General features: G+C 30.5%; 2 protein-coding genes across 2 annotated transcripts in view; one reads left to right on the top strand and one right to left on the bottom strand.

Moving 5' to 3' along the window:
* Positions 1-29: 29 nt before the first annotated feature.
* Positions 30-5,406, bottom strand: LOC132756311 (uncharacterized; the record flags this gene model as incomplete). Its single annotated transcript, XM_060747347.1, has 8 exons — positions 5,250-5,406; positions 4,742-4,989; positions 4,178-4,417; positions 3,353-3,436; positions 2,800-2,956; positions 618-805; positions 331-419; positions 30-99 (listed from the first exon to the last, which is right to left on the bottom strand). Coding segments are annotated over exons 1-8 (1,233 nt in total), but the record flags the coding sequence as incomplete, so codon positions are not given.
* Positions 5,407-8,360: 2,954 nt separating this feature from the next.
* Positions 8,361-18,676, top strand: part of LOC132756310 (uncharacterized) — a 50,369-nt gene continuing 40,053 nt past the window's right edge. The window contains exons 1-12 of the mRNA XM_060747346.1: positions 8,361-8,519; positions 9,268-9,421; positions 9,821-9,984; positions 10,161-10,308; positions 10,668-10,810; positions 11,441-11,588; positions 11,877-12,043; positions 12,175-12,322; positions 13,593-13,750; positions 14,474-14,639; positions 17,779-17,948; positions 18,309-18,462. Coding sequence (XP_060603329.1) covers positions 8,453-8,519; positions 9,268-9,421; positions 9,821-9,984; positions 10,161-10,308; positions 10,668-10,810; positions 11,441-11,588; positions 11,877-12,043; positions 12,175-12,322; positions 13,593-13,750; positions 14,474-14,639; positions 17,779-17,948; positions 18,309-18,462 — 1,787 coding nt within the window. The 5' untranslated portion in view covers positions 8,361-8,452. The remainder of the gene's footprint in view (positions 8,520-9,267; positions 9,422-9,820; positions 9,985-10,160; positions 10,309-10,667; positions 10,811-11,440; positions 11,589-11,876; positions 12,044-12,174; positions 12,323-13,592; positions 13,751-14,473; positions 14,640-17,778; positions 17,949-18,308; positions 18,463-18,676) is intronic.

The following is an 18,676-nucleotide window of genomic DNA, read 5'->3' as shown; positions in this document are numbered from 1 at the left end:
TTAGGACTATTTAAACCTAAAAAGTTTACCTTGGCTGTGTATGATACGTGAGTGTACATGACGTATTCGTCCGACAGGTGTTCGTGGTGTTCGTAGCGCCTGAAATGTAAGATGTAGAAACAAAATATCTAGGACATTCCAGGACAAAAACATTTGATTACATATTGAAAAATTCTATATGACCCAAACTATTCCGTATGTAAAACAGACGTATTTTGAGAATTTTGAATTCAAATTAATGATAAAAGGTACACAGCTTGTTTTCCTTATATAATACTTAATTAAACACTTTCATTGACATTTCATATTTAAGAATTTAAAAGCACTTACTTCCCGTCAAATGTGTACATGTGTGGGTCGTTCAAAGCTTCACATCTTTTACCCCGATAATACGTGCTTGTTTCTGGTTTAACCAAAACCTGAAAATAATTCTTTGTCTTTTACTTTCATTTGTATAATTATATGAATTCAATTTTGACAATAATCTGACAAATTTCTATTTGCATAATATTGGATATTGTTGATTTTTAACATCACTATTATAACTTCATCCGTTTTATCCTATATTATTTTATTTCTTTGATTGTTATTTTTTGTTTGGATTTATAACGTCTTACCGTCACAGCAGGTAATGTATAATCCCTCCATATCGAATCATTTGACACGTGATTTGTTCTTAGGATCACTTTATGTGTAGCATCTTTTTGTACGCCGTATTGTCCATCTTCTGTGGCTTGAATTTGAAGACTACTTCTGCTACCAGCATTTCCCGGTACATTGATTGTACATTTTCTGGTTGAAATACCTTAAAATCACATATAATAAGCATATAATTAATATAATGAAATGATAACGATCCATACATACGCATTAGATATAAAGACAACGATAGTGCCACATGTATATGCATGCTTTACAAATCATTCCCTCACCGCTTCTTTCCAGAATTATCAAACTTATTTTGCCAAAAGACCCAAACATCGGGCTACAAATCGTACAAATGTCTATTTGATATTTTTTCCATTTTGAGTGCTGCTCTTATTCGATGTAGAATTTTAAAGTGCATGTTTTTAGGCTTTTTGGCCCCCAGAGAAGCTCCTTTAAATACATATAATAATGATGCTATTTGTTACAGGTGCTTCAATTACTATAGATAATATAAATAAAATCCTGAAACAGTATTTTGTCTTGTATTTGATTTTTCCCTCAAATATATTATCCAAACATTAAAGCATCTTTGTAGCCGTAACTAGACTATGTAGTTGTAGGCCGTAGCATAGTATGTAGGATGCCGTTTCAGGTAACATTCTATTTATCTATCTCTCTAACTGTGCACTTTACACCTTATTCTATTGTTATGCTAAATATTTGACTGTATTGACCAATCGCAATGTACAATATCGATGAGACTACCATGTTATCATTGAATTGTATATTCGATTGAGAAATACATTTGAATAATTGCAAAATATATATTGTTTTATATATATTTTCCAGGTAATTTTTATAGCATCGTGTTTGATATACATGTTTCTACAATATTGTATGTTAATATGTAAATCTGTTTCGTAAATAATGCTTTTGAAGATGTTTTTCTATGTGTCTTTGTGTAAACTATATACGTCGCCATATTTGTTCATTGTTTACATTGATAATATCGATGAGACTAACATGTTGTCATTGTACATTGCGATTGGTCAATACAGTCAAATATTTAGCATAACAATAGAATAAGGTGTAAAGTGCACAGTTAGAGAGATAGATAAATAGAATGTTACCTGAAACGGCATCCTTTATACTATGCTACGGCCTACAACTACATAGTCTAGTTACGGCTACAAAGATGCTTTAATGTTTGGATAATATATTTGAGGGAAAAATCAAATACAAGACAAAATACTGTTTCAGGATTTTATTTATATTATCTATAGTAATTGAAGCACCTGTAACATATATGCGTATTGATTCAATTTGCTTATAATAATAAAGTTATATGCTTATTGATTCAATGCGCATATAATGATAATGCTATATGCGTATTGGTTCAATATACATATAATAATAATGCTATACACATATGCATTTAAGTATACATAAAATAATGCTACATAATTCGCAATTTGATGAATATGTAGGAATGCTGCTTGAGGATTGGACGTAAGGATCGATATTTGTGAGGAATAAATAATCAATAATGCATAATTTCTCGATTTTCCTTGTTTATTCTATTTATTAAACCACGTTTTCTCTAAACCGGAAATACACAAAACAGGTCTAACACCACTAAAAATAATACTTCTTCCAAAAGAAGCTTATTCGATTAGAAACTATAGTTAACTCTTTTGGACAAGGATTATTTTCAATGTACATTTTTTATAATATATGCTTGATATACATTGGTATTTCAAAATGTATTTGACTTTAATGCTCGATTATACGCATTTGCATGTACATATGATAACAATGGTTTATACATGTAGAAATGCCATATGCATATGTATTTAAATACTACTATACATACAATGATAATGCTTTATATGTATGTGTTTTATTTTATTAGATAATTATAACGCTATATGCTTTCGCATTTAAATTAACATATGATAATAATGGTGCATGTATAAGCATTTTGATACATTGATAATAATTTTAATAGAAACGTGCGTATTGCAGTTGCCTCACATGTATTTATCTGTATAGAAATCGAAAACAAATGGTTTGAAATTCACAAAGAAACATTAGAAAAAGTAAAACAAAACAATATGCAAGATAAAATTAATGGAAAGTTGGTAAATTTACCGGTGCAATTTTTACTGACTGGAATAGAGATTGCCAACGTGAGATTGCATGTGTCTATTTCTGTCGTCTGCATCCTTGTGCAGCCGAATGGAATAGTGGGGGAAAACAAAATTGCTGCAGTCTCGTCCCTGTGCATAGTTATCATCGGAGTTAAAATCTTAAAAACATTGATAAATACTAAACATTAATGATTAAATATAGCCCATATCAAAGCAATGGTATTACCATTAGTATGAAAGTGTTACCTAGAGCAAAAGGATTTTTAAAGAGAGTCTTTTTGAATTCATTATAAGTTATACAACAATTTGCAGGTATGTCAGCAAGTTCTTTACCTAGATTAAAGAGATTAGACTTTGTCCGACATTAAACAATCTATCTTCGAGTATAATTTGCATAAAACAAGGTTAAATTAAAATAAATACAAAATTAGAAGATCCACCAATTTATTAATATTTGTTCCAGTTTATCAATATACTTTGGCAATTAATTATTTAAATAGCCTCTCTAATTTTACAGTTCGTTGTCTAAATTAAACTATTAAAATTCCTCGTACCTTGATACCAGCAAACAAAAGCTCAGAAGAAACTGAAAAGTTGGTATCCAGTGAAGCATGTCCTTCAGCAACTGCACATGATATCTGCAATATCAGACAGTACAATCTAAAACTGAACAAGAGCTCAAGTGAGGTTCAAAAACCGTATCAGCCTAAAATGTGTAATTTCTTTTAAGATCAGATCAGCTTGGGCACAAACAACGGACAAATACGAAGAAAGTTAATAAGTTGGTAAAGCAATGTTCAATATAAAGTTGAAAATCGTTATTTAATGAGGTTCTTAACTCAGTTTGTGTTAAATGCGTTAAAACGCTTTTTATATTTTACGATATTTTGCATCATCTAAATTTATTCTTAAAAAGGAAATAGATGTACAAAAGAATTTGTAATAATAAATATACATGTACATTGTCGTATGATGTAAGAGAGAACATAACAACTTAATATGTCAAATTCATGTAGATAAAAAAATTGTCAACTTAGGTATTGATTGAAGCAGATTATTGAAACTTATATTTTCATCCATTATGTAATATTTCCTAAAAATAGCAAACACATTATTATGGCTGACTTTGTAGAATGGTGACTTCACTTAAGATAGTTAAAAAGTTTTACATTTGAAATTACAGGCGGTCAATTTTACATGAAATCGTAAAAATGTATCTGTATGTTATTTTAATGACACTTACATGCTTTTTTTTACTACATGTATATGCTTTGTTTTATGTTTTACAAAAAATTGGAGATGTTTTATTTACATAAACGGGAAGAAATAAATAATTATTTTGTGTTCTTTACATGCAATCTGTAAAAGTTAAGATTTACATGAAATGGTAGGAATATATGATTGTTCACTAAATCCTCTTCTGTTAAAGACAAACTCTGTACATCTTTAACATGTTCAGCAACTTTGGTTAATGTAAAGTTCCTTTCTTTTCTCTGGACGGTCCAGCGTACGCTTAATATATTGTCTTGCCATGGTTGAAACTTGCATCCGAATGTTGTTGAGCTTATTGCAAATTTTTTCGCTCGTTTTGGAGCCAAGATAAACCTCGATTTCAGGCTCTGTGGATGAAAAACATATGGTAATTTCATAAACGATTGGTCAAAAATGATAGCTTTTGGAACGTATAAAATCATTCTCGAGCCATATTTATTATTTCTATACTTTCATGGGTTATCATAAAATTCTTTTTACGTTTCATATATGTACAAGAGGTATTACGTTATCAGAAAAGGGAGCATAAATTCTTATCTATTTGTAAAATTTGAAACACGATTTTTAAACACGTTATGGGTTACTGTAAAGACTGCAATTTGAATCATAAATGAAAAACTTAAAAGCTACTTGCGAGTTATAATCCATTTTGTACACAGTACAGTGCGTACACCGTTTAAATATGTATAAACTTCCACAATATACTTTGTTCCAGATACAAGTTCTTGAAAGCTTTCGAAGACTGACGGCTTGTCAACTTTGAACGACTCAACAACACTGCTATTCTCAAGTAAAAGTCTTCCGTAAGCAGTCTTGTTTTCACTTCCACTGTTGAAGTATATTCTTACATTTAAACTATTGTTAGTTACTGATGCAAATGGTATATCAATAGTTACTGTTGGTGCCCGATAAGCCTTTTCTGAAAGACAGATGTCAGCAGATAATTCAATGATTTGTTGTTTTGTTGTTTTTTTTGGAAAGATTATCTATGCTATCATTTTATATATAGAAAATCAACTGTTTTTATTTTCTACATAAACACTGTGTGTGCATGTTATTCTCTGCACAAAAAATGTGCGGAAACAGTATTGTTACAAAAACTGTCACACAAAATTTATTTCAAATGCATAATAATTATTGACTCCAGACTGCTAAAAGCTAAATTCGAGATTTACTTACGAGTCACAGCCCATGCTGAAGCTATAACCTGTTTGTCTACATGTTCATTTGAAAAGATCTGTACGGTATAGTTTGTTGCGGATAGAAGATTTTCCCATTTTACAACTCTTGATGGCTCATCAATAATAACTGATCTGATAACTGTCCCGTCACTCATGACTAACTCAGCAGTGATATTTATTCTGCTATTATTCAAGGCAGTTGTTATTATAGACGTGGCAAAACTATTAGGCGTGATACTGTCTGGATTGATTGAAACTGCCGAGTTAATAAATCCGTTTTGTCCCCCTTCAGTGTTTTTAGGTGTTTCTAATTTAAAGTATAGTGAAAAGGCAATGAGGAACCTAACTGATTTTCATGAAATCAAAAACAAAACCTTAATGATGTCGTACAAGATTTTCCATATATGTTTATTAACCAAAGACAAAGCATTTTCAAACAATGATAGGCTTTGAAAAGAAAAGATGAAACATTTAAAAAAAATCTTTTTATTTAAGTGATCCTACTAGTTGATATACTTAATATATGAAGATTTATTTTCTCCGATTTGATACAGCCATGTCAAATATAATAGAATGATAATGAAATTGTATTTTTACATTTGATTCAAATGCTTCCTGGGCAAAACTGCAACACATAAGAACATCGACCATTGACGGACCAGCCGAAAATGGTCTCTTTTAATTGCACTGAACTAATTGTTTACAAAGGAACTACTATCTTAGCGCAAATGTCGTCAGTCAAAATCAACTGTTTACTACATCTTTGACTGAATATTCATAAAGATTTATTTGTAAAGATCTTTTATGCAAATTGAAATCGAAAATTAAAATAAATAGAACTTACTCGGTTTGTCAATTCCTGTGAATAAAGGAGAAATAAAAGATATATTCAGGAATTAACGAATCACACCAACAACATTATTGTGGTAATGTATGGAAATGAAGTTATCACCGGATAAAATTGCAAAACAGAATAGCATTTGTTTATACTATTTAATTCGTTATGAAGGAAAACAAACTGGAGATGTTTAGTTAGAATAGAACAAAACGGAATTTAAATTAACAAAAGTGAGGTTGATAATGCTAAATGAATACAGAAATCTAGCAAATACATAAAATTTAAAAAAACAACTTAATACTCGAGTTTAGTCACAAAAAAGCATATTGAATGCTTAATTTAGTTAGAACGTTTTGAATTTTTAAATGATGGTTTCTTTGTTTCTGTTGTTGGTGTTGTGTTTTTTGTGTTGTTTTCTTTGTGTGTTCTTTCCTGCACTAATGAACTAGTAATTGCCAATTTCTTCTCAGATGACCAAATACCAATCAAAATAAATGATTTATTGAATGCAAAGTTTAAAAATGCATGCTGAATTCTACCAATGATTGAGGACTATCTTTCATTTGTTCTTGTTTTATTAGATCTACATATTAGTTTTTTTCAAAAAGACTCGTCTTGTAAATAGTATTCAATAATTCTACACATGTACATGATTTAGTCATTTATACTTTTAACTATAATAAAAAAGATAAGCAACTTACCAAAGCAAAAACCAGAATCATCAGGGCTTTGCTGTAAGTGATAAACAAAATAGCTTCCACAGTTCTTTACTTGTATTTGAATGATGTTGTGACAGGATTCTTTGAATTTCACGCAGGCTGTTCTGTTGACAATGCCATCATCTATACTCGGCAGAGTACCTGTAAGCGTTAAAGAACATTTCAAAAGTATCATTTCAACAATTTACGGGATGACGGTACACCGCGATATGGCGTCTTAAGATGCGTGTCGTGGTACTGAAGCATTGTACCACGTGTTTTCTTGAATCAGAAGATTAAGTTCTACATGTTTTAAGACTTTTCCACCATCACTTTTAGTTGATATGTGTCAATATTCAATCCATGCAAATAAATAAATTAAAAAAAAAATTCTTTTTGGTTTGCTTTATGATATATTATATTATATTATATTTTATCATATTATATTATATCATATCATATCATGTCATATCATGTCATATTATATCTTATTATTATAAAGAAACATTGTTGATTGAATTATTGCTTATTCTGTAAGCATCATCGCATATCAAGTTGAATATTTCATACAAAGTCTTAATATAGTCATTATCAATATCTACGCGTACAACTGTCTATGAACAAATGTAACAATGATATTTATAACAATAATGACAGTTTCTGCAATAATCAGATATAATATTACAATAGAATTAATTCAAATGCAAATTATCACAATATTATCTACTCGTGTTTGATTTACTGATTATCTGATAGAATTGAGTTCTATATATTAATCATTGTGTTTCATCCATTGTTATTTTATCCTGATATTGACTTAAATACAAATCATATTACCATTCATCCAAATAGGAAACTTGTAACCGCATGAACAATAATCTGGAGGGTAGTTTACAATTGGATCAACGCCAGCATAAAACCATGCTCTCGCAATTCTTCTGTCTGTGTAAGGACATACACCATTAAGTTTCGCATATCTCTCACTTATATGAGAAATGTTTCTGTAAACGCTTGACAAACATGGATCAGCAGACTTAGCTACACGACAGACCACAGCATATGCTGAAAATTACCATTGCTTGTAAAAGAATTGATTATTTAAAGTCTTTAAAGTTAAACTAATTTAAAATATCCAAAGCCGTGTTGAATACTGGTTTTCAAAGCAATCTATAATGCCATTATCAACCGTCTTTTATAAATGCAGGTAACTCAACGTATTCTTATAACATGGAGATATAATTTTATACAGTGATAAACGCAGATGGCAAATTTTATCTTCCATATCAGAATGTCTCATTTAAAGCGAAGAAAAATTTATTATTCTTATTGAAACGAAAACAAACAAAAAAGCCTTTTTCTCTACAAGAAAAATAGATGGAATATTTACCCAAAATTGCATATGCTAAAATCATCATTATCCTAAATATTAACGCATTTGAAACAACCAAAATAATGTATATACACTACAATGCACTCTGTTTTCTTTTGGGTACGCAAAACTTATCTGACAGCGAACAAGGGACTTCAGTGGTTATCTTATTAACCAATCAAAAACAGGTTTTTAATTTCACATACAGAGGAAGTTATGATAACACCGATAACAGCCGTATTAAATAGTCATATCAACTAACTGTTGATGAGATGTCGGATTAATCATTTTCATTTATGAAGATGAAGAAAGTCATCTTTTTCGGCTTTATCATATGTTTTGCGCTTGGAAAAGTCTCCACTGGTAAGATGTATTTCATTTATTTATTTATTATGTAATTTGAAGAAGACATAATTAAAATGAGCATCTGAATGATGCGTTGTCTTAAGATATTGCATCGAAATTTTGATGTATTTTTTGTTTAACTAAATTTATTTTAATTTAGAAATTACATCTGGTAAACATTAAAAAATAAATAAAGTGTTAGTGATAATAATACGACATTTACAATCAAACATTTCAATATCCTATGCCCATGTTATAACGACATTCGCGATAAAATTGCCAATTTGCAATATACCTCATAAACAGTAGGAAATTAGACAAATGCAGAAACTTTCTACATTATCAACATTAAATTTTGCATTTACATGTAGAAATGCAACCTCTATAAGTAATATGATTTGCATTAAATTTTGACAATTAAATAAACGACCAAATTATAGTAATTGCAAAAATTAATTAAATAATATTTAAACGATCTTTAATGGGTCTAAAGCTGCAATTTATATTTCCTACTGACATTTTTAATTAATGAATATTTTAGCATTTAGTGAAGTTTACAGAACAGACTACGAATGTTAATGTAATTGAAATTGAATACTTAACTTGAGAGCTTTTTCAATATGCTGGTAAGATTTTAAAATATACAAATTACATGTTTTTGGATAGCAAGTCACATTTTTCTTCAAAAAATGTTTTATGAACATGGATATATGTTTGATTAAATCAACGTCTGTAGTTTAAATAATAAACCGTTTTTGAATAACAGCTGAAGTGAGACTCGTCGGTGGACCAACATTATATCAAGGGAGACTAGAAGTTAGGAAAAGCAAAAGTAATCCCTGGGGTACCGTTTGCGACGATCAATTTGACAATGCCGACGCTAGTGTAGTTTGTAGAATGCTTGGATTTGATAATACTGAGTATGTTATCCATTTAAACTTATAATTGATTATTTCACGTTATCCCAAAGACATGTCTTACTATTGGTACAAAAGTAAGAAACAAAGATATATATTTGATCAAAATGAAAGGTGTAAAATTTATAATTAACATATTGATTTTTTATCAAACTAAAATACTATATTTAAACTTTTTCAATAAAATTCTCAAATACGTTGCTGCTTGAAACGTAATCATAGCTCTGTCTTCACTTATGAAAATATAAAGATAGAAAATTGTGTGATTCATTTTTGAAAGTTTACAAATTGCATATTATTCATACTGAAAGCTACAATGGACACAGTGTTAAAGTTGTTACTTTCGTTTGTTATTCAAATATGTATTTTGTAAAACAGTTTGAAAATTACTTTTAATTATAGAAGCTCGTCAATAATAGATCCCAACAGATTTGGACCAGGATCGGGTAAAATCCTATTGGATGATATGAAATGTATTGGAAATGAATCAGATGTGTCAGACTGCGAAAAAAACAAATGGGGAGAGAGTGATTGTGGTCATACTGAAGATGTCGGTGTCAGCTGTCGTAAGACGATTTCAACTCTAATTTTAGATTGTTTTAACAACATAATAAATGTTAAGAAAAAGTAGTATAAAAGAAGATAATTAAAATCTTCAGAATTATTAATATTAAATTAAAATTAGACATGACTCAACACTTGATAAAATCCTGTAAATTGAGTTTGTCAAGTTATTCTTCAGTTACACCCGCAAGGCTTAAAAATGGGCTTCCTCCACATTCTGGTAGAGTAGAAATCCAGCGGAAAGGTTCTTGGGAATCTATTTGCTATGATGGGGTTAACCAAAATACCGCTAAAGTTTTATGTCGAATGATGGCTTTAAGCACCGGGTACGTCTTCCGTTTCTTTTCTTTTCATTCATTTTGACGTTATTTCATGTCTTCATTTGTTTATAATAAACTTCGTGTAATGCAAACCTCGGAAGCATTTATAACAACAAAGTTGCATGAAAATTACATGATAAATCACATTAATCTTATTTATGAAAATAATCATTCATTATTTAAACAGATGTAAAGCGAAGGATGAAATAAAATGAAAAATATACATGTATATCTTTTGGTTTTATTTCAATTATTATTATAAACTTTTTTTTAAATATAATAGAAACAGATAATAATTATGTCGTTTGAATCACATTCTCACAAATATTAAGAAAAACTATATAAATATAATATGTAATGAATAGGGATGTTGAAATAAAGCCGAATGATAGCAACAAGAATATTTCAACAAGTAAATATTCGTGTAATGGTACCGAGAAAGATATTTTACAATGTCATCTTTCAAAAAGTCAGTGTCAAACTGCAAGAAGTACTAGCATCAACTGCCGTGAGTGATTTTTATACATATTTCAGAAGTCCAGTTGTTTAAAATAATTCTTAAATTGCATTTTGAATTTGAAACTCTATTATATTGCCTTTATTTTTCATACGGGCCAAACAGCAAGTTTGCCATCTGGTAACATGTTAATTAACAGCACAATGTAGGGTTCGGGCGCTACTCTTTTTTGGCTGTGATGTGTCTAGTTCCGGTGATTGCAAAATCATTTGAACCAGAGAGACATGGGGGCATAAGATGAGGGTTCGACTAGCTCATTGTAGCCTGACAAGTGTAATTTCTTGCATTTACTAGTCGAACCCCTTTGATCATAATAAGCGACCAATTTCTCAATTTACTGGTATTTTAATGTAAGGCCTGAATGTTCAAGTTAACTGTTTTGCAAGTCTGACTTTTTTGAAAGTAACACATTGGTTCTTTAAGTCAAGTTGATATGAATGTACGAAATTTATAACATTTACGTGTTTTCTTACATGCTTTTTATGAGCATCATGTACGTGGAAGAGAAAAAAAGGGGGCATATTTAGTGAAACCAATTACACTTGTTATTTCATAAATTAAAAAACGCGTAAAGGTACAGAAAAGTACTCTTTCTAAACACATTCATGTTTTTTTCAATAGGAACTGATGTGCGTCTAGCTGGTGGGCCTAATCAACAGGAAGGAAGAGTTGAAATTTACTTTCAAGATAACTGGGGAACAGTGTGCGATGATTCCTTCGATGATAATGCAGCTTCAATTGTCTGTCGCATGCTTGGTTTTAATCCAAAGTAATCCAAAAAAAGAAAAATGTTTATAAATTGATAAAAGGCATACATAATTGACATTTATAAAATTTACTTTATTTAATTGATAATTATAGCCAAGAAATGAATGACATTTTTAAATTCATTGTAAACAAATATAAAGATAAATAATTCAGCAATAACATTCAAGTTTAAAGTTAACTGCAAAAAGGCATCGCTTTATTAAATAAAATAGCTTTTTAATTTGTTGATGTTCAAATGAAATACATACCTTGCAAATATTAGTATATGCATATAATATAATTAATACAGTGGTGCAAGAGCGAGAGGCAGACATTTTTACGGACAAGGAAATGGAAGCATTGTCATTGATAACTTACGATGCTCAGGAAATGAGGCGGATATCTCAGAGTGCAAGTCAAACATGTGGGGGTCTCACACTAATTGTGATCACAAAGAGGATGTTTCGGTAGATTGTCGTAAGTTTGGCATTTTAGAATAGTGCGTGGAAAGTCAATTAAGTAATATAATACAGCGAGATATTTTAGTTTACATATTTATTATATATTGATTATGAATATTCATTTTATTAATTTTTTCTGTTTGTTAGGAACTGAAGTCCGTCTAACAGATGGCCCAACACGATATTCAGGTCGCATAGAAATTAAATCAAAGTTTTCATGGGATAACATGTGCGATGACTCGTTTGATAACAATACAGGAATTGTCATCTGTAAGATGCTCGGATTTGAAAGAGGGTAAGGTTAATGTTTGATTAGTTATTTAGTTATTTATACATGTAAGACGTCTATAATACGCTTGAGAGGAAAATATACAATACAGTGTGAGGTTCTTTATCAACATCACTTAAAATAGTGTTCCTATTGTAAGTAAGTCATTTAAAAATCACTTGATATTTCTATTTCGGAAATTTTTTTATCAGACTTACTTAACTTTACTGTTTTAAGTTATTTATCAAAGTAAATGTTAATTTTAATCAGAAAATGGAAGACTTGATTAATGTATGACACCCACCTTTTTATCCTGCATCGCAAACGAAATGATACAGATTTTGCGTTGTCCACCCGGTCGTCCGTCTTTCCATCCTTCCGTTTTTCCGTCTGTCCGGTGTCTGTCCATGTAATTGAATGTTGCACAAAGCTTACACTACATGAACTTCATTTCGGAAATCAAAATCTCATCTATGATTACATCTCATTGATAGAAAGTGATGTGGTTAAGAATAATTAAAATCACTGTTTAATATAACCATTATCTCTTTGACATAGTTTTAAAATTATTGCCTTTTTAGTTTTTTTCATACTTAATTTTACGCAAGAAGTATAAAAATATTAATTTGTAAAACCACAGCTGTGTTCATCTCAGTAATTAGAAGCACACTGTTTTAGAACCATTACTCTTTTTTATTATTTTAGTGATTTTGGAGTCATTGTTCTTTTTAAGTTTTTTGGGATCATTAATCTAAAAGTAGTTTATGTATCATCAATAAAATGTCACTGAAAAGTAAAACAGTGCATAAGAACATTTAACTTAATACCATTTCATTTATTGCTCTTTGTTAAATTTTTAATATATTCTATTTTTCCTTTTTCCATATGTTTTTAACATTATAATTGTATCAATATTAAACTTTATATAGTGCAAATGTGTCATTGAGAGACAATGCAATGCATACAAATACAATGTTGTTACTATTTACTTCGATGGGAGTATCAATTCAACGAATGTGCTTGGTAAATATATACAAGTACAAGTGACGTATCCTTATTTCGATTCAAACTGTTTGCATCAAGTCTGATTGAACTCCTTCAAAACTTTCATTCCAGTTTCAATACATACACATATTCTAGACCATGCATATATAATTGTAAACATTTCTCACGTAAAAGGCAATGTAATAACTTCATCCATGCATGCATTGTATCAAAATATACTAATAGTGTGCATTGTTTGTTTAGTAATTTGTTCGCTGAAGTAAGCGAATTTTCAAATGTTACTATCTTTCAGTAACCTCACTATTCACAAAAATGCTTACTACGGTAGTGGAGCTGGAGACATGGTTAAATACAAACTGAAATGTCATGGAAACGAAACGGACATTGTTAACTGTAGACATGACCCTATAAGTAGTTGTACTGGAAATTCTAATATAGGAATTAATTGTTGTAAGTTCTTAATTGTCGGTATAAAACAATACTTTAAACTTTTTCCAACAGTTAAAGATTAAATGTACGCGCCCTTATTTTATTGGTTTCACTATCAAGTAAAAAAATATTTTTCTAGATTATAATAATGGTAATAAACTATCATATCCGATTTATTTATCCTCTTCTGCATCGATAGTTATACTGGTTTTGCTTAAATTTTCCTATCTTGTAAATTTCTGTTATTTTAGCTTATCACTAGGTATGATCATCATTGACATAACTGAATCGTCAGTGACAACAATAAACGGTATTGTGTCAACGCCAACAATGAATTTGATTGCGATCAAAACAAGTGCAAAAGTCTATATTTATATACTCATGACTAATAAGGGACGTTTATTGAAGATAAGTGTGATCTGGTAGATTTGCAATGAAGTTGACACTATAATACTAGATAAAATATTTTTGTCGTTATAATCCAGATAAGAGATCAATGACCTAAAACAGGAATATGTTAGAGAAAAATAAACAAATATATCAGATAACGTAATTCGATAATTCATTTTGATTAGAAACATCGATCATGTGATCACGAGATTCCTATATAGCGCAGCTTGATTACTCTCCAACAAGCCTAAAACGCTTACATAATTTCCTTTACTAGCTGAAAAATCTCTAATCGCTACATTGGTGCAAAAATCCGTAACAGTACAAAAACTAACAGAAACACTTAATTTTCAGATTCATTTACTCCTATTAGGCTTCAAGGGGGGCCAACAACATATTCAGGTAGAGTGGAAGTGTACCTGAAAGAACAGTCGAGTTGGGTTGGTATATGTAACGAAAACTATGGATTTACAATTGACGACGCAAGGGTTCTATGTAGAATGCTTGGAAAACCTAACATGTATTAATATTTTACTTTTATAATATTTATATTTTACTTAATATATATTTCATTACATCAAACACATTTATTTGAAGAGTAAAATTTGTTACTACATGTACATCATGTGTCAGATGAATAAGCAATATCCATTGTTGGCCCATAATTATAAAAAAGTAATTTTTATATATATGTATCATGACGGGCAGGCACTGTTTCTATTCCGTGAAAGAAGAACGGTTTTTTTCTTTCCTAAGAAGTATGAAATTAAAAGAGTCAATTAAATAAATATTATAAAAAGTAACATTTACACAAGCCTTCCGACTGCTTTGATATTTCAATAGATAAAGGTTTTCAAAACTATCATTTGAATGGTATCAAATAACTGTCGAGTGATACTTGTGTTTATATCTAAACACTTGAAAAGTGATTAGCAGAGCCTTGCATATCTGTAGATATTTTGAATAAAATAAAACTGCACTGAATCAGGAAGTAGCAATATCTAAAACTTATCTCTTAATCTTAAATCAACAATACTGCACCAAGGTACGGATAATTTATTAATATTTTTTATACTTGATATCAATTGATAGGCCACCCGGGAGGTAGTATGTTGATAGGTATAAAAAAAGTTTAAAAACTACAATAATATATCAGTTCTTTCAGTAATAGGAATGTAACCTCCTATTTGCAAAGTTCACATAGAGTAGCGACTGTTTACATATATATTAAGTTTCTTTATAGTATCATTCTAATTCCTAACATGACTTGTGATTTTGTCACTAAACACAAAAATACAACCGGTGTAAAAGTGCCAATAAACACTCTTCATAGACTACATGTAAATACAGCTGTTCGGTTTTGATATTTCTTTTCAAAAGAAAAATAAGAAAACAACATCTCGGAGACACCTATGCATCACATTTTGAGTTTTATCTTTATCTACATCAGTAGATATAATAATTCCTTTACAACATAATGTGAGCGTGGGTTTTACTTGAGTCACTTTTTCGCGTCGGTGAACCGGTCGGTTCCGTCCTTATCATGTCCGCTGTATAAACCCTATTAAAGAATTTCTTCAAATTTGGCTCAAATATTGATAACACTATTTCGACAAGGACATGTGCAGAATCGTGCCAACGCTGTGCCAGCTAAAGGTCAAGCTTACCCTTAAAAGTCAAAGTTCAAATATCAGGCAAATCCTTTACTGTTTTATAAAACCTATCCCCTGTGAATACTATTCTAAAAACTATGCGCACATGCTAATCTTAAAATGACAATGTGCAGAATCAATGCTACAGCTGTGCTGTCTAATGGTCAATGTCACCCTTAAATCTCAAATATCAGACAATTTGAGTCCGCTTTATAAATTCTATATTCCTTAGAGTAGTTTCTTCAAACTAGACTAACATATTCATCTAAACAAGGCAATGTACAGAACCTATGCTAAAACTGTAATGGCTAAACGGAGTTACCCTTGAATGTAAAAGGCCAAATATCATACCATTTCGTTTCCACTGTATCAGTCCTTTGAAGGTCAAATATTAGACAATTTCGTGCCCGATTTATAAAAATTATTTATCCCTTGAAGTACTTTCTTCAAACTAGACTAAAATGTTTATCTGAACAAGGCACTGTCAAGAAAAAATGAAACAGATTTGTCCGGTCAAGGTCTTGAGTGCAATTTTAACCTTGAAAGTACAATGTCAAATATCAAACAATTTCGTGTCAACTGTATTAATTTCATACCCCTTGAAGTATTTTCTTTAAATAAGGCTCAAATGTTCTCAACAAGGCAATTTGCAAAACCTATGCTGCCATAGTTAAAACATAAGGTTATGGTCACCCTTGAAAGTCAAATTTCTAAAAGAAAAAAATCGTCCGTTTTATCAATCTTATTCCACTTTAAGGATTTTCTTCAGACCCAGCTCAAGTTTTCACAACAAAAATGACATTGCAAAACTCATGCAACCGCTATGCAGGCTCAATTTCACACTGGAAGGTCAAATATCATACTATTTATTTTTCAAGCGGATATTATCTCCGCTGCCGAATTCGTATTTGCAGTTTGTTTCCGCATCCTACTGTCGCTAATCCATTAAACAAAAGAAATATTAAGAAATTCTTCATTTTAAGCATCATAAATAGCTTATTATATAATAATATTATTATTTTTCAACATTTTCTTATTTAAACTTACGTGTCAGCTTTGATAACAGTGTGTTTGCATCGGTGTTCTCAATAAATCAATCCTCATCCCCAACTCATGTCAGTTTAAAAATGTCGTCATTCTGGTGTCTTTATGAAAAAATTTCATATTTAGGATGACGCAACTATGCTGTTAATGAATATTGCCTAAGACTCTTCTTATATAAATATAAATAAATTATATTAACTAATATTGGTAATGGTTAAATTCGAAAAAAACAAGAATAAAGACCAACAAGGTAAAGGCAACGTTCACAGGACGCAGGCTCCCGACACACCCAAGGAGGGCATGCAATGTGTGAAATAATATAAACCAAAACGAGCCCACATGGGAATATCGATGTTCACTCTATGCAATCGTCTATTATTTAAATTGTTAGGCAAGTCATTCAAAAACTAAAAGAAAAAAAATCTGATTACTGGAATAGATTTTGTCAGTATTATCTTTTCGTCAGAAAGGTGTGAAATAACAACCAAATATGATATTCGTCAGTGGAAATAATCCCCGCTTGAGAAATAGTGTTTATGATCTCCCTTATTTTGTCTGATTAGAATCTTAATAAAATCGGCATTAGCTAACGGTATTGGCTATTTTTCAGTACTACATATATTAAACGTGTTGAATTAAAACAATTTTGTGCGAGCATCTGGTTTAGCGTTATGAACTTTTATAAACGAACAACCTTAAGCACGAAACTCATTAATAAATTCGTTGAATGATATTATCTCACTTCCCGCGGCTATCCATACATATAGGTATAGTAAGACATTTTGAGCAACGGCGCAAACACTAGAAAATCCGGTTTGACATGCCTTCACAATATCTCTCCTGTCGACACTTATTGGTTAGAAATGTATAAGACTTATGCAAAAATGTTTTCAAAGGGATCCTTTATGCTGATTTAATTTATTTTTCATTTTAATTCTGTTTCTTTTATATACAATACAACAGGAATCCAAGTTTCCAAGATGCAACCAATATTTATGACTATGTAATACGGGGTGAAGCAATATCTGAAATGAACTGCAGCGGGTCTGAGCAAGACATAACCGATTGTGTGTCAGATAAACGATGGTTGGAAACATCTTGTAACTATCCAAACTATGTTGGAATCAATTGCGGTAAGAAAGGCGGATTTTATATACTAGATATATATTTTTTCCATCTCAGTGTTGTTTTATTTTTGGTTTTTCTTAATCATTTATTCAATACTTTTAGGTTTGTAGTTTTAAAAGACTGTATGCAAAATAAGCCGGTGGTAGGGGATTCAGAGATGTAGCACCTTTCAATATCACCCATGAACAGACTCAATAAAATCGAATCTACTCTTTTCTTATTTTTAATATTCATTTCATTGATTTCTCCTTTTCAAGATATTTATGTAAACATGTACAAACAATGTGTTTAAATGGTTTTTGGCCAGTTTTACAGTATCAGATTAAGTTTTTGTACTAATACTTGAATTACCTACGTTTTTGTAGAGCCTGAAACGAATGTGCGTTTGGTAGATGGACCATCTGTGAAAGCAGGAAGAGTTGAGATTTTATATAATGGTACATGGGGAGGCGTTTGTGCTGATGGATTTGACATTAAAGATTCGGATGTTGTCTGCAATATGCTTGGATATACACAAAAGTAATCCAGTTTGTTGTATGAGTGTTTAATTAGTTTAAAATAGTTCAATATAAAATCTTAAAGGTATCCTTATGCGATATAAAATCTTTAAGGTATCCTTATGCGACACGAAGAAAATATATCATATAAATAATAAATAATTGTTATTCTTTTTATTATTTTATTTATTAATAATTATATTTATTATTTGTTCTTCTCGATGGGACTTGTTGCT

Source organism: Ruditapes philippinarum, unplaced genomic scaffold (genome assembly GCF_026571515.1).
Source record: "Ruditapes philippinarum isolate M1 unplaced genomic scaffold, ASM2657151v2 ctg6853_1_1_1_1, whole genome shotgun sequence".
NCBI classification, from domain to species: domain Eukaryota; kingdom Metazoa; phylum Mollusca; class Bivalvia; order Venerida; family Veneridae; genus Ruditapes; species Ruditapes philippinarum.
This window is presented reverse-complemented; position numbering and strand designations above follow the sequence as displayed.